We start from the raw sequence: 14,546 nt of genomic DNA on the forward strand, positions 1-14,546 counted from the left end.
TTACCTTAAACAGCTACTATTCGTAAGACTGACCAACTTTTTACGGACGGATGCGAAACGGACATCCGGTCACCAAACAAACCATTGCAAGCTGGATATCTACGGCAATTGCTTTTTGCTATCAACAAGCTGGAAAATCACTTACTGCAACTGTTCAAGCGCATTCTACCAGAAAGGTTTCCTCTTCCACTGCGCTATTTGCTGGGGTGCCTCTTCAGCACATCTGCAGAGCTGCAACATGGTACAGCAGACACACCTTTACAAGACATTACTGTCTAGATGCGTGGTCTTCAAACTTTTTGATTCCGCGTACCCCAGTGTAGAAAAACAATTCGCTGGGCCCCCCCTAAAAATATTTCACAATTATTCTATTTAACTGGCAATGTTTAAATATGTCTAGACTTAAATTTAAACATTGCAGCTAAGTTCTGTCACGGTTTTAAAAATCCAAAAAATACATGATTTCCAAACATACTATTCTCGTGAGACAGGCCTTTGCTAATGTGCAAAGGATCCACAGTGTGGAAATTCAAAATGGTAGTGTGGGTCTTGGAGTAAATGTGAAGTCCCTTCCCTTTTGACACCTTCTCCCAGCCAGGATTTAAATTACAAAGGATGTTAATGATGGCCCATTACAGACTGTGTTACTGCTGCGCTTTTAGGCTGAAAACAAAGCATAATGTTTCTTCTGGCCAGAGCCTGGCGCCCCCCCAGGGATCACTTGAGGCCCCCCTAGGGGGGCCTGCCTTCCAGTTTGAAGACCTCTGGTCTAGATGCTGCTGACAACGCTGACACAGCTGTGGGACAAGCAGTCCTTCGTAATCTCTTTAAGGTGAGCCTCTGTTGCTTCCCTCCTCCTGTATACAAGGTACTTTTTGTTTTGGTATTATTTATACCTTTAGTCTCTTCGTACTGGGTATTGCTGTCATTTTTATTCTTGTGTACCTTGTATGGTTCTGATGCCACTGCTCACTACTCTTGTTCAAGCATGTGAATCTATGAAAGACACCCCAATACTGGAGAAGAACAAAAGTTACTTACCTGTAAACTGTGGTTCTCCAGTATTGGTGTCTCACATAGATTCACATGCGACCCACCCTCCTCCCCTCAGAGGCTCTCTTCTTTTGCTTGGCTCCATGTCACTCTTGTGCTTTGAAAATCTGAGGGCCTTAGCCTCTGGGGAGAAACTTCTAAGAGGGTGCTGATGCCTGATTAGCTTGAATTTGGACTTAGCATAATGACTGTGATATGTTATAGAAGTGACAAGTTGTCTATCTATAAAAACTCTGTTTTTTTCTTTCTTAAATGCATACATGCTTATGTTATTACTACAGTGCTATGTTATGTACCGTGGGACTCCCACTTCGACGGGGAATATTCAAGCATGTGAATCTATGAAAGACACCAATACTGGAGAACCACAGTGTACAGGTAAGTAACTTTTGTTCTTCTCATTTATATTCTATATGCATGGACATCTCTTTACTTGCACTTATTCCATTCTCACCCTCTTGCGATAAAACAATGGAGTTGAGGCCCATGTGCACAATTACCAAGAGGAGTTGCTTTACCTTGTGACTCTAAAGACTTCTTCAAAGAAAAAACATTTTGCAAACATCCGGACCCAACAACTGAGGGCAGGTGTATTAAAAACATGTGAATCTACAGCTCTACATGCCAGGAACAGATGCTTACAGGGTAAGTAACATAATCCTTCTTAGTTTATCTTATGTTTTCCCTACGTAAAAGTATACTCTAAGACATGTTCACTGAATCTCGCACAGCCAGCAACATATTCTGCATTTTATGGGTTCAGAGAGAATACTCATCCTTCTTTGGTTAATGTTACTTCACTAGTTCTGCTTTTGTGTCCATTCCAACTTTGTTCAAGGTCTATTACTTTAATAAATAGTATGTGCTTTGTATGAACAATGTTTTATCACACCAGGTGTAAGGGAATGCTTGAGTTCTGCATCAAAACTCTTCTGCTGTAAATTATAGATTTGATATATTTTTTTCCAGGCCCCTCCATTCTTACAGTCCTCATCAGCAACACTAAGGATCCCTGGTCAGGATCTTGTAAACAGACTTGGACAAGTACCTATTCCTAATCAACTTTCTGCTTCAAAGCCATTCCCTGATGGTGCCCTAAACCCAGGTCCCTTAGGTCTTGCCAATGTTTCTTCAGGGTCTGAAGTTGATCGCTGGGATGAGGACAGTTTTATTGGACTTTGGGATGAGAGAGGATTGAAAAAACTTGGAGATACTTCCATGTCACAGAAATCTGCACCATGTAAAATGCCATCAATTCAGAAGACGATGGACTATGGCCATGGTCGTGGTGAGTTGTAGTAAACAATTCCATATTACTGTTCTGAAACATGGGGAAAGCAGTTGGAGGTGAATGTAATTGTGGTGGTCAAGAAGACCCGCTCATTGACTGAAATTCTAAAGAGCAGAGTTCTTTATGTGACTGTGGGAAGAGGGAAAGTTTCACTGGTTTACTACCACTGTATAGAATTGGTATTTGGACACAACTCCTAAATTATGGCGCTTGCCTCTTTGTGTCAGCTCACACATTTCCACCTTTGGCAATTGGTGCCTGGGCACCTCCCCATTTATATTAGTATTTAATCAGTTTTTCCTGTTGAAAATTGCCTTTCCTGTTTGTTCTCCATCAGGTACTTCAACGGTCACATGCTGGTTTATTCTGTCCATCTGTGGAATCGCTGTACTTTTATGGCAGATTAAAGGAAAGTGGTTTGTGGTGTGGTTGTGAGTCCTCACCATGGAATGATGTGCCAATATCGAGCTGGTCCAGTTTTGTTCTTTAATAAAACCCTCAACTCAATCCTCGGTAGCTGTGGCACAGTCAGACTTAATCAAAAGAGAAAGGAAAAAGAATTGAGCAGTAGCAAAGCAGTAAATAAGTGAGAAACATGACACACACAAAATTAAGTTCCACTTTATAAAAATAAAATATATATTTATGTTAAAATAGACGCCAAAAATATTGAGACGCGTAGATATGGTTTTTCACAGGTAAGTAAATCTCTATAGTTTTCTTTCAATAGAATGCCATAATTGTAAGTGGCTCAGTTTCTGAATGACCACCACGGGTTGAGAGCCATTCACAGGGACGTGGACATCTTGGGAATGGGGTGTTAGTCCAAGAGTCTGGGGCTCCTTCATGTTTTAATTCCCTATCATGGTCTAGCAAAGAAGCCGTTCTGATGCAGGATGCTGAAGAGCTACAGTGAGTGTTCCTATGTCCCTCTGTGTCCTTGACGCCAGGGGTGGTCTCTGACCCTTGGGACTCTCCTCTGAGCAATAAGTGGGGTCAAGTGCAGGTCCAGTTGCCACTGGCTTCCCAGTTACAGCACTGTCAGCGGTTACTTGATGGCAAGTAAGTCCTTCTGGTAGGTGTCCCAGGGTGCATTTTGACTTGAGCCATGTGTTCTAAGGTGTAAGGTGCAGCCTAGGTTGTGCCGTGCTGTTTCCCAGGTTGCAGTTAGTCGGGCATGCATTCCTGGGCTGCTGCTCTCTGGAGGGTGTAGACCTCCTTAGGTTGTGTGAACCTGATTATTAATAGTGGCCTTGCCAACTAGTCCTTGGCGTCACATCTGTCCTGGCAGAAGTAGAGTTTAATTCCACGAGTGGGGACAACAGGCACAGTCCTCTGTGCGGATCCCTATTGTGTTACAGTTGCAGTCCAGTCTTTGGTGCAGCCTCTTTTCTGGTCCAGGGAGCAGCAGAGCAGTCCTTCTGTCTTCTTTTGATTTCAGTAGCAATCTGAAGACTGTGCCAGGGTGTCCACTTTTATGCAATCTTCGGGTTTGTGGGGGAAGGATGGAGAATTATTAGCCAGTGGGGCAGCAGTTTTGCAGCGTGAATACTTTTCTGGATTCACATGCTGTGCATTACTCCGCCAACTAGTAGTTGGCCTGGAATAGACTGTTTTTTTTCTTTTTTCTTTCTTGTTTTGGTCTCTGTCGACCACCATTTGGTGGCAGGTAAGACCCCTGTGTGACGTCAGACTGTACATTGAATGCAAAACCCAATTGGCATCACTGCCCACAGGTCAGCCACTGGTAAATGGTACCCACCCATGCCCAAAGAACGCCTCCAGGTTCCCACACCATCTATTTATTTATTTTATTTATTTTCAAAGTTTTATATAGCGCGAACAAGATCTTCACAGATATCAGAGCGCTTTACATAGAGGGGTACATGAGGGAACATAGTCAAACAATAAGTCAATAGATCACACAGTACAAATAGGTGGCTGCAAAGCCCATCACGTGAGTAAAAAGACAACTCATACAAATAAGTAAATGGGTCAAGCATGTAGTACAGATCGGTGCAGGGTGTTAACAGAGTTCGAGATAATAGATCAAGTGTATTTAGCCATGAGGATAGCTTTTACTTCTTTTTTTAAAGAGTGTAGTGGAAGAGATAAGCCTGGTTTCGGGAGGGAGTGAGTTCCAAATCCTAGGCGCCAATCCTGAGAAGGAGCGCTTGTATGCTTTTTCCTTCCGGAATCTTCGAGGTTTCAGCAGAAGATTGTTTGTGCCTCTTGTGTTTCTAATTCCCCCAGAGATTGTCAGTTTCTGAGCGAGGTAGCCGGGTGAGTTTAGGTGTACCGCCTTGTGTGTCATGCAGGCGATTTTCAGTCTATCCAAAGGCAATGCCCGATCTATAAACTGGTCTGGGATATTTGCTTGCCCTTTTCCTCCTCTCCCTTTCCTTCTATTTCTGGTTCGGAACCTCAGGCAGACATTTCTCATACTGATTCTCATAGCTCCCACTTGGGCTTGTCAGCCATGATCACAACACTGTTAAAACGGTCAGTGGTTCCCACATCAGAAGATTCACATAACGTCAAATTTTCTCTCAGAACCTTGGAGACGTCAGACATCCAAATCCCAAAGACCTCAACCTTGCTATTTGGCTCCTGAAGTCAGAGTTTAGTTATCTAAACCTACCACCAGATTGTATGACAATTCTTAAAGAAACAAGAAGTCCTACCACTAAAGCATGTTATGCAGCAAAGTGGAAAAGATTTGTCATATATTGTACTAATAATTCAATTGATCCGCTAGATGCATCCATTCAAAATGTGTTATGTTCGAGGCATGTGGGCTGCTGAATTCATATCTGTGCATAGATCGCCGCCTAATGTTGAGTCCGGATGATTGCACTTTGTTGTCTTGGAAGAGTCTTCGAAGTATAACGAGGAAGGTGACTCCTCCCCTGGACTACAGTGCGCATGGGCATCTGCTCCATCCTCAGATTGTTTTTTTCCGCCATTGAATTCGGATGTTACTCCTATACTCCAACTTCGGAATCGAAACAAAACTTTTCTAAAAGGCCAAAAGGCCTTTGACCTCGACGGTATTGTTCTCGTTCGGTACCTCTCTACTCGATCAAGCTTTCCATCTCGACTCGGTCGTCGACACGGGCCGTTGGGCCTTTTCGACGCCACGTGAGCCTGCCGTTGATGGAAAGAGGCCCGTTCAAAAGGTGCCCATAATGCCACTCCAAGTTACCACATACTGACAAACACTCAGTATGCAACAAGTGTCTTTCCCCAGACCATATGGAAGAAACCTGCCCAGCCTGTGCCCAGTTTCGGTCGAAGAAAACCATACGGATCCGACGGGCCGCTAGGCAAGAGTTGCAGCGACAAGCACCGGAACCGGACAACATCTTCGATGATGACCAAGAACTACCGGAAGCTCCAGATTCGGACCTAGAGATCGTCACCGTAGAGGACTACTCGAACTCCGATGACGAGTTCCCACCGGGGCAAATCGTGAGTACACTGCCCCCGACACCAATTACCCCGTTACCGAAGGCTCCGGTCGAGGCATCGGCAAAAGGCCTTAGCCAAGATCAGAAAAAAGTTTCGCCATCCGGCTCGGCTCCGAAATCGAAACCAAAACCTTCAGAGACCCCAGGGCCAAGTACCATCATCCCTAAGAAGGTTCCAGAGCCAAAGAAGGCCGTCGACCAGAAAAAGGCCGCTCAGCCAAAAAACGTTGACCCCAAAAGGGTAGTCGAACCCAACAAAGACACACAGCCAAAGGGTGCCGAACCAAAAAAGGTCGCTGACCCGAACAAGCCCGCTGTACCGAAAACCGTCGACCCGGCCGACAATAAGGGTGCCGTACAGAAGCCCGTAGCACGGCCGGAGAAGGCTATCAACCTGAAAATAAGTGCTCCGAAGACACCAGTCGATCCAAAGAAAACCATAGACTCGGAAAAGGACAGTCAACCAAAAAAGCCTGTCGAGCACAAGAAACGTGTCGAACCGAAAGATCCAGTCGACCCCAAATCACCCGTCGACCTGAAAAAAAGGCACGAGCCGAAGAAAGGACTGTAGAGGAAGAACTCTTCCATCCAGATCCATCAGACGACCAAGCAAAAAAGCAAAAATATATATTAATCCAGCGACTGGTAAAGTCACAATCCTGCACAGGAAGAAGAGGCCATTGGACCCTGGCTCTCATTCCCCTATTTCATTGAAGAAGAAGGACTTTGGGACTTCTCCCTCTAGACCCTTCATCCCTTTCCAGCCTATCATGCCTACTACACCTTTTGCTCCTTACTCTCCTTACTCTCCTTCTCACCACGGGGACAATGAGGGGAACACAGGGGAAGATCCACAGCCTTACTATGATTTTCCACAAGATCCTCAACCACAAGAGGAACCATGGGAGGAGCCAACAGACGCTTACAACACCCATCCCATCCCTGATGTTCCCTCTTATCCAACTAAGCCGTCACCTACTGGTGACACCATTGTCTTCAACCAACTCATAGACAGGGCAGCGCAGTACCACAACATAGACATGCATAATGACCCTGTCGAAGAAGACTTCTTATTTGACACCTTCCCTACTTCAGAAAAGAGTGTCAGAACGCTTCCTATGTTAAAGGGAGTGCTAAAACACGCACCTGACATATTTAAGGATACAGCCAGGGCACGAGTAATCAATCCCAGGATAGAGAAAAAGTATAGAGCAGCCCCTACAGACCCTACCTACATCAGAGGGCAGTTACCATTAGACTCACTGGTAGTGGCTAATGCTCGTAAAAGGGCACACTCCCAAACAACGGGGGAAGCACCTCCCCCCGATAAGGAATCAAAGATGCTAGAGGCGTCAGGTAAAAGGGTAGCAGCACAAGCCTCCAACTCATGGAGGATTGCTAATACACAAGCCCTACTGGCTTGTTACGACAGGGCACATTATGACCAGCTCGAAAGCCTAATGCAACACCTACCTGAGCCTTTTAAAGCACAAGCTGATGACCTCATACAGGAGGGAAAATTCATTACAAACGCCTCCAGCAAATGTGCGCTTGACGCAGCAGACACCGCAGCCAGGTCGATTAACACTAGCGTCTTACTACGCAGACATGCATGGCTGCGCATTTCCGGCTTTAAGACCGAGATGCAGTCCACCATTCTTAACCAGCCAGTCATTTTTGGGCCTGCTGTCGACACCATTTTAGATAAAATGAAAAAAGACACAAACCGCAAAATCAATGGGGGCATTACAGTTTCAGCAACATAGAGGCTCCTTTCGACACTCCTCATACAGGGCAACTACACAAGGAAATACCTTGCAGACGTCATCCTCATACAAAAGCAACACACAAGGTTCCTTCACCAAAAACTCAAACAGAGGAGGTTATAGGGGCAACAATAATAAGGGAAGAGGACGTGGAGGCAATAACACCAGAGCCTCCACTGCCACAAAACAGTGACTTCATCACGCTACCTCCAGACCACCTAACACCAGTCGAAGGCAGACTCCAACAGTTCCTACCTGTCTGACACGCAATTACCACGGACAGGTGGGTGAGACAAATTATCCAGTATGGTTATTGCCTATAACTCACTTCTACACCACCAAACATGCCACCCAGACACCGTCCTATGTCCACAGAACACATCACCCTGCTCCAACAAGAGGTGAAATGCATGCTGGAAAAGGGGGCCATAGAGCCAGTCCCCTTCCACCAGCAAGGGACAGGAGTATACTCCCTATACTTCCTTATTCCCAAGAAGGACGGTTCCCTCAGACCAATATTGGACCTCAGACCCCTAAATCAATACATACTGTCTGAGCACTTCCATATGATCACACTACATCAAGTGCTCTCGTTGCTACAACAAGGAGACTTCCTAGCAACACTGGACCTCAAGGATGCGTATTTTCACATACCTATCCATCCAGCCCATAGAAAATATCTCAGGTTCACAATAGAAGGTCAACACTACCAATTCAAGGTTTTGCCCTTCGGGGTTACCACGGCTCCAAGAGTGTTTACAAAATGCCTAGCGACAGTGGCAGCACATCTCAGAACGCAACTCATCCATGTGTTCCCTTATCTAGACGATTGGCTAAAACAAGCAAAATCGTACCAACAGTGTGCAACACACATGTCTCAAACACTTCAGTTGCTACACAGCCTAGGGTTTTCGATAAACTACCCAAAATCTCATCTGCAACCATCCCACACACAATATCTGGGAGCCACTATAGACCCCTCCGTGGTAAAGGCATACCCAAACTCAGCAAGGATAGCCAGCATGCAGATACTTATTCGCAAATTTCTGTCACAACACTCTCTGCCAGCTCGAGTCTTTATGCAGCTCATAGGCATGATGGCCTCCTGCATATTCATTGTCCCCCATGCCATACTTCAAATGCGTCCCTTACAAGAATGGCTAGCACGGCAATGGAACCAGGCTCGAGGACAACTAAAAGACCTAGTGTTGGTAGACAGTCGCGCTCCCAACTCTCTGCAGTGGTGGAAGCCACAAAACCTTTCCAAGGGGCGACTGTTGCAAGAGCCGGTTCCACAACTAGTACTAACAGCGGACGCATCACTGACAGGCTGGGGAGCCCATCTCCTTCAATACACAGTACAAGGTTTCTGGACAACCAAACAAAGAAACTGCATATCAACCAAATGGAGTTTCTAGCAATATTCCTAGCCCTGAAAGCATTCCAGAAATACTTGTACAGCAAGACTGTGTTGTTCCGGACGGACAACATGACCGCAATGTACTATTTCCAGAAACAGGGAGGAACGCACTCTCCACAGCTGTCCCACCTGGCACAAAGCATATGGAAGTGGGCGATTTCCAAAAACATTTTTCTCCTAGCAGAACATCTTCCAGGGAAGGACAATCAGATAGAGGACCTGCTCAGCAGGCACAGCCAACAACTACACGAATGGGAGATTCTCCAGCCATACTTCAAACAGTGGGGCCACCCAGAGAGAGACCTGTTTGCCACAAAAGAAAAGTCCAAATGCCAGTACTTTGCCGCCAGGATCCCACATCCGTTGTCACAGGGCAATGCGATATGGATGAACTGGTCAGGCAGATTTGCGTACGCTTTTCCCCCAGCAACGCTGATTCCGCTGTTGGCGCGCAAACTGCGGCAACACTCACTCACACTAATCCTAGTTGCTCCCACATGGGCGAGACAACCTTGGTACACAACGTTCCTAGAACTTTCAGTAGTTCCCCATCAAAGACTGTGCCTCGCACCCCATCTTCTAACTCAGAACCATGGAGAAATCAGACACCCAGATCCCAATCAGAGGAACCTAGCGATCTGGATCCTGAAGTCTGAGTTTGGCTACCTCAATTCGCCTCCAGACTGCATGAACATAATTAGGGAAGGCAAGAAGACCAACTACACAAGCGTGTTATGCAGCTAAATGGAAGAGATTTATTATTTACTGCAACAATAACCAAATCAACCCATTAGACGCTTCCATACAACACATTATATGTTACCTGCTGCATCTACAAAGATGCAACTTCGCATACTCTTCCATACGACTACACCTCGCTGCTATAGCAGCATACCTTCAAAACAGGCAACACCTTTTACTGTTTAAAGTACCAGCAATCAAAGCCTTCATGGAGGGTCTGAAAAGGGTGATCCCTCCAAGGCACCCCCCTTACCCAGTCTGGAATCTAAATATAATGCTTACCAGACTTATGGGACCTCCTTTCGAACCCCTACACTCATGCGAACTACAATTCTTAACGTGGAAGGTAGCATTTTTGGTTGCCATTACCTCACTCAGAAGAGTAAGCGAATTACAAGCACTAACAATCCAAGAAACTTTCATGCAAGTACATGCCAACAGGGTGGTTCTTAGAACAAACCCTAAGTACATGCCAAAGGTCGTATCCAATTTCCATATTAATCAAGCAATAGAACTGCCAGTATTCTTTCAAAATCCACAGTCAGTAGCTGAGAGATCCCTACACACATTAGATGTAAAAAGAGCTCTACTTTATGTGGACAGAACTAAATCATTTAAGACAAAGCAACTATTTGTTGCTTTTGCACCACAACACAAGGGAAATCCTATATCAAAGTCCGGAATAGGCAGATGGATAGTTAAATGCATTCAAATATGTTATCAAAAGGCAAAACGCACTTTAACCGTCCCCCCAAGAGCACACTCTACAAGAAAAATGGGGGCATCCATGGCTTTCCTAGGGAATATTCCTCTTGAAGACATTTGTAAGGCAGCCACATGGACCACCATACACACTTTCACAAAACACTACTGTGTAGACGTGCAAGCAAAACAGCAAGCTGCTGTACTCCAGGCTGTCCTCAAAACTCTTTTTCAAACTGCTGCAGCTGGCACAGGTAACCACCGCTAGAGGAGATACTGCTATACAGTCTATGCACAGATACGAATTCAGCAGCCCACATGCCTCGAACGGAATATGCTACTTACCAGTATGCATCTGTTCTTGGCATGTAGGGCTGCTGACATTCATATCGCCCCCCCACCTCCCCGGTGCCTGTCGCAGCTGCAGCATTATCTCTGGCATGGCCATCTCTTACTTTACTATCTCCATCTCTGCCACAGTTGCGAAAAACAATCTGAGGATGGACAAGATGCCCATGCGCACTGTATGGTCTTTCTGAGAGAGGTAGGTCTCCTAAGAGACAGAAAAAGAGAAGGACGCGATCGACGTCGAGAGAAGTCCCGACTTGCTCTCTTTCGGCGTCGAGGATTCCGCAGACGACGAGGCACCTTCCTTCGACGAAGACTTCAGCGTCTAGAGTCAAGGTACCTCCGCTGCGATCAACCAGGCGACGTGCAGCGTCGAGAGAGAGGTCTCCGTTTGAGCATAGGAGCTAGACGTCGAGACAGCTGTTGTCGAAGCCTCATAACCAGTCTATGACGTCGCAGCTTCCTCCGTTGACGCCCAGTCATCGGCGTTCGGCGCCGAGGCATCCTCCGTCTGCGTCTGGTCATCGACGTTCTACGTCGAGGCACCCTCCGTCTTCGCCCAGCCAGCGGCGCTCGATGTCGCGACATCCTCCGTCGGCGTCCAGCCATCGACGCTCGACGTCGAGGCATCCTCCGTCGGCGTCCAGCCATCGACGCTCGACGTCGAGGCATCGGAGCTCGATGTGGAGGCATCCATCGGAGTCCAGTCAAGGGCGCTCATCGTCGAGGCATCCTCCGTCGTCGTCCAGCTATCGACGCTCGATGTCGAGGCATCCTCCTGTAGGAGAGTGGGGTCTGCAATCCTATGGTCACCCCAGATTTTTGCTTTTTGCTTCACTGGTTTACGACTTTCCCTGGCTGTGGGCCTGCTAATCAGACCCACAGCCTAGCTGTTCTCTCTCTAAATTGACAACCATGTACTTTAGGTGCATTTACCAATTCGTACTGGGCCACCTTATCAGTCCCTGTACAGTATACCTAAGGTATCCAGGGCATAGGTGTACCCAGGGCCTACCAGGGGCTGAAGCATGTATTATGCCACCCCTGGCTGGCCATCTAAAACTGACACAACTGGCTGCATGACAGCTGGGGCAAGGTGGCGTAATCACCCTTTGCTATAGATATAGTATACCTATATCTAACCCTAAAATGGACACATATATTCCTATCAGTCACTCCTATGGAAGGCCTTATCAATCCTGAAGGCAGAGTGCTTGGAATTATGTGAGATGGTGCTCTGGCATGAGCTGAGCCCGTTTGCAGCTTGCGGAACCAAGTCCTAATAGCTGTTCCATGATAACGCTATACCATATACTCTTAAGTGCATTATCAACCTCGCGGTTAAATGCTAACTCTGGTATACCATTATCAAAACATGTCGAGTAAGGTGTCACACGATTTGGAATACTACCCCCTCGCCAATTCTGGCGACGGGGGTAGCATTCCACCCTTCTAGAGGGACACGACATGTATGTAACTGTGAACCCCGGTTAAAGTTAACTCGAGCCTCAGCATCACAAAATGGATGCTGCCACCACAGACACAAGTCTGACCTCCTGCTGCTGGGAGTCCTTCCAGCGAGGGGGGCTTGGACAAAGGGTTTCCTGCCTTGGGAGGTGCTAGCACCACCCCAGACAGGATTTTGTGTATTGAGGTAGGGAGGCCTGAAAGGAATGAGACATGCCTGGGGCACACAAGGTGTCCTGTGCATACACCGGTTCAAACCAGTTGCTGGGGCATCCCTGCCCCAGCTCTGGCGCGAAACCGGACAAAGGATAGGGGGTGTGGCCACCCCCTTCCTGGTCCCACCCAGGGGAGGGACCTAGTCAGTAGTGCAGCCCCCTTTAGGAGAATAAAGGTAGGAGCTGGTCCCATTCCAGATTAGATTATCCTGAACTATTCAACAAGAAGAAACTCTGGCCTTCGACGTTCTGCTCCACAGAAGACTGAAGAATCTCCCTTGTGGACAAGGAGTGTCCACCCTGCAACTGCAGGCACCATCAAGCGTCCAGCGGCTTCACTTTGTCGTCTTCCCTCGAGGATCCAGACTTCAGAGCCCGACGAGACCCGGATTCCCAGACCTCTCTGACCTCAACTCACCTCTACAGCAAAGCTGAGACCCGTGGGTGCGACGAGACACGTGGGACCGGCCATCTTGAACGAACCTGCACTTCGCTTCCAGCACGACTCCCGAGGTAAACTCGACCAAGTGCTTTGGGGATTGAGAAGCCCCAGCCCCGAGCAGCCCCTGCACCGAAGATCAGCCCTCCAGCTTCCACGAGATCTGCGTGGGGCCCTTCTGCTTGTTTGCTGCTCGACGCGTTGTCTGGTCACTTGCAGGCTGGCTAGTGGCCTCCTAGACGATGAACCTTTGAATCTTTGCTGCTGGTCTGGTTGCTCCAGACTGGCCCTTGCTCCCTTCCAAAAGAGGGGCACCCCGGACTCTCCTAGTCCGCACCAGACGTCTTTTCCCTTTACCGCGTGGGTTGCCTTTGCCAAGGCCTGTTGAGTCCAATCCCGATCCGACACCGCCGACAGCGAGAGCCTGCGTGGGACAGCTCGTGCCTCCATCCTGGTCGTCGAAGACAACTCGTGGTCCACGGGGCTGCATAGTCAAGCGTCCACTCTTCACCTGATCGCGACAACAGCACCTGGTTCCTTCCTGGTTCCACACCGGTCACTGGTTAGTGACTTTGAACACTGTCCCCTCTGCTTTCAGGTCCTCTTCTTCACCGATCCACCCTTGGATCGCACCGGACATCTTCCTCCTGGTCGCCTGCAGCATCTTTTCTTTCAGGCTCCATTAACTTCAACGCGAGAACCCAACACACTTTGGCACCTATGCACCCGCCCGTGGGTGAGGTAACGAGAGCATTTCGGTGCTCAAGGGTAGTCTAACTGTCCTAGTGTCCAATTCCACAGTCGTTGTTGTCCTAACTAGTCAGGATTGTCCGTACTTACCTTTTACTTAAACTGTACTGTCCATAGACGTTGTTACGCATCTCGCGTGTGAGTTCACACTCTGCACACGCGTTCCGTGGGCCTCCTATTACTTACATAGTGTTAGTGTAGCGTGGTCCCATCGATCCTACAGCCACTGGACAGCTCCCTTCCTTCTATCGACTCACATTCCGCTTACTTAGTATATGGTTTGTCGTGCCCCTAGGGCACCATTGTAATTTTGTGCAACTTGTCGTATTTTTTGTAAGAGATTGTCATGTGCTTAGCCCTCTGACCTCATAAAGAGTTCAGAGGTGTTATTAATAAATAGACTGTTTATTTTCATAACAACCTGTGTGGTGTCCTTTCATCTGGCATTCAAGGGGTTATATTGTGGTAAAACAGCTGGCTTCACATGGCAAAAGAGTTTAGCCTAAGCCTGCTTTGTCCATGCTACCATTAGGATAGCTGGTCTATAAGGTTGACTTACAACCAATCACCATAAGGGTTGTTTGGACTGATACAAGGTGATCACTAGAACTAGTGAGCACCATATATCAGGCCAACTTCTCACACGCCTACTTCCACATACCAATACACCCTGCTCACAGGAAGTATCTAAGATTCATAGTGGACAGACAACACCATAAGTTCAAAATCCTTCCATTTGGGGTGACCACCGCACCCAGAGTGTTCACAAAGTGCCTTGCAGTAGTAGCAGCACACTTAAAACAACAAATCCATGGCTTTCCATATCTCGACGACTGGCTAATAAAAGCCAAGTCACTCACCCAGTGTGTTCCTCACACTCATCA

General features: G+C 47.3%; 1 protein-coding gene across 6 annotated transcripts in view; it reads left to right on the forward strand.

Annotated features, from left to right (window-relative positions):
• Window positions 1-14,546, forward strand: part of YLPM1 (YLP motif containing 1) — a 1,323,976-nt gene that overhangs the window by 250,947 nt on the left and 1,058,483 nt on the right. For all 6 annotated transcript variants that reach the window (XR_013600905.1, XR_013600906.1, XR_013600907.1 and 3 more), the window contains exon 6: window positions 2,023-2,341. Coding sequence is in view for 3 of the 6 variants with exons in the window: in XM_078659897.1 (XP_078516023.1) it covers window positions 2,023-2,341 (319 nt within the window). In the remaining 3 variants the exon portion in view is untranslated. The remainder of the gene's footprint in view (window positions 1-2,022; window positions 2,342-14,546) is intronic.

This window comes from Lissotriton helveticus, chromosome 9 (genome assembly GCF_964261635.1).
Source record: "Lissotriton helveticus chromosome 9, aLisHel1.1, whole genome shotgun sequence".
Classification (NCBI taxonomy): domain Eukaryota; kingdom Metazoa; phylum Chordata; class Amphibia; order Caudata; family Salamandridae; genus Lissotriton; species Lissotriton helveticus.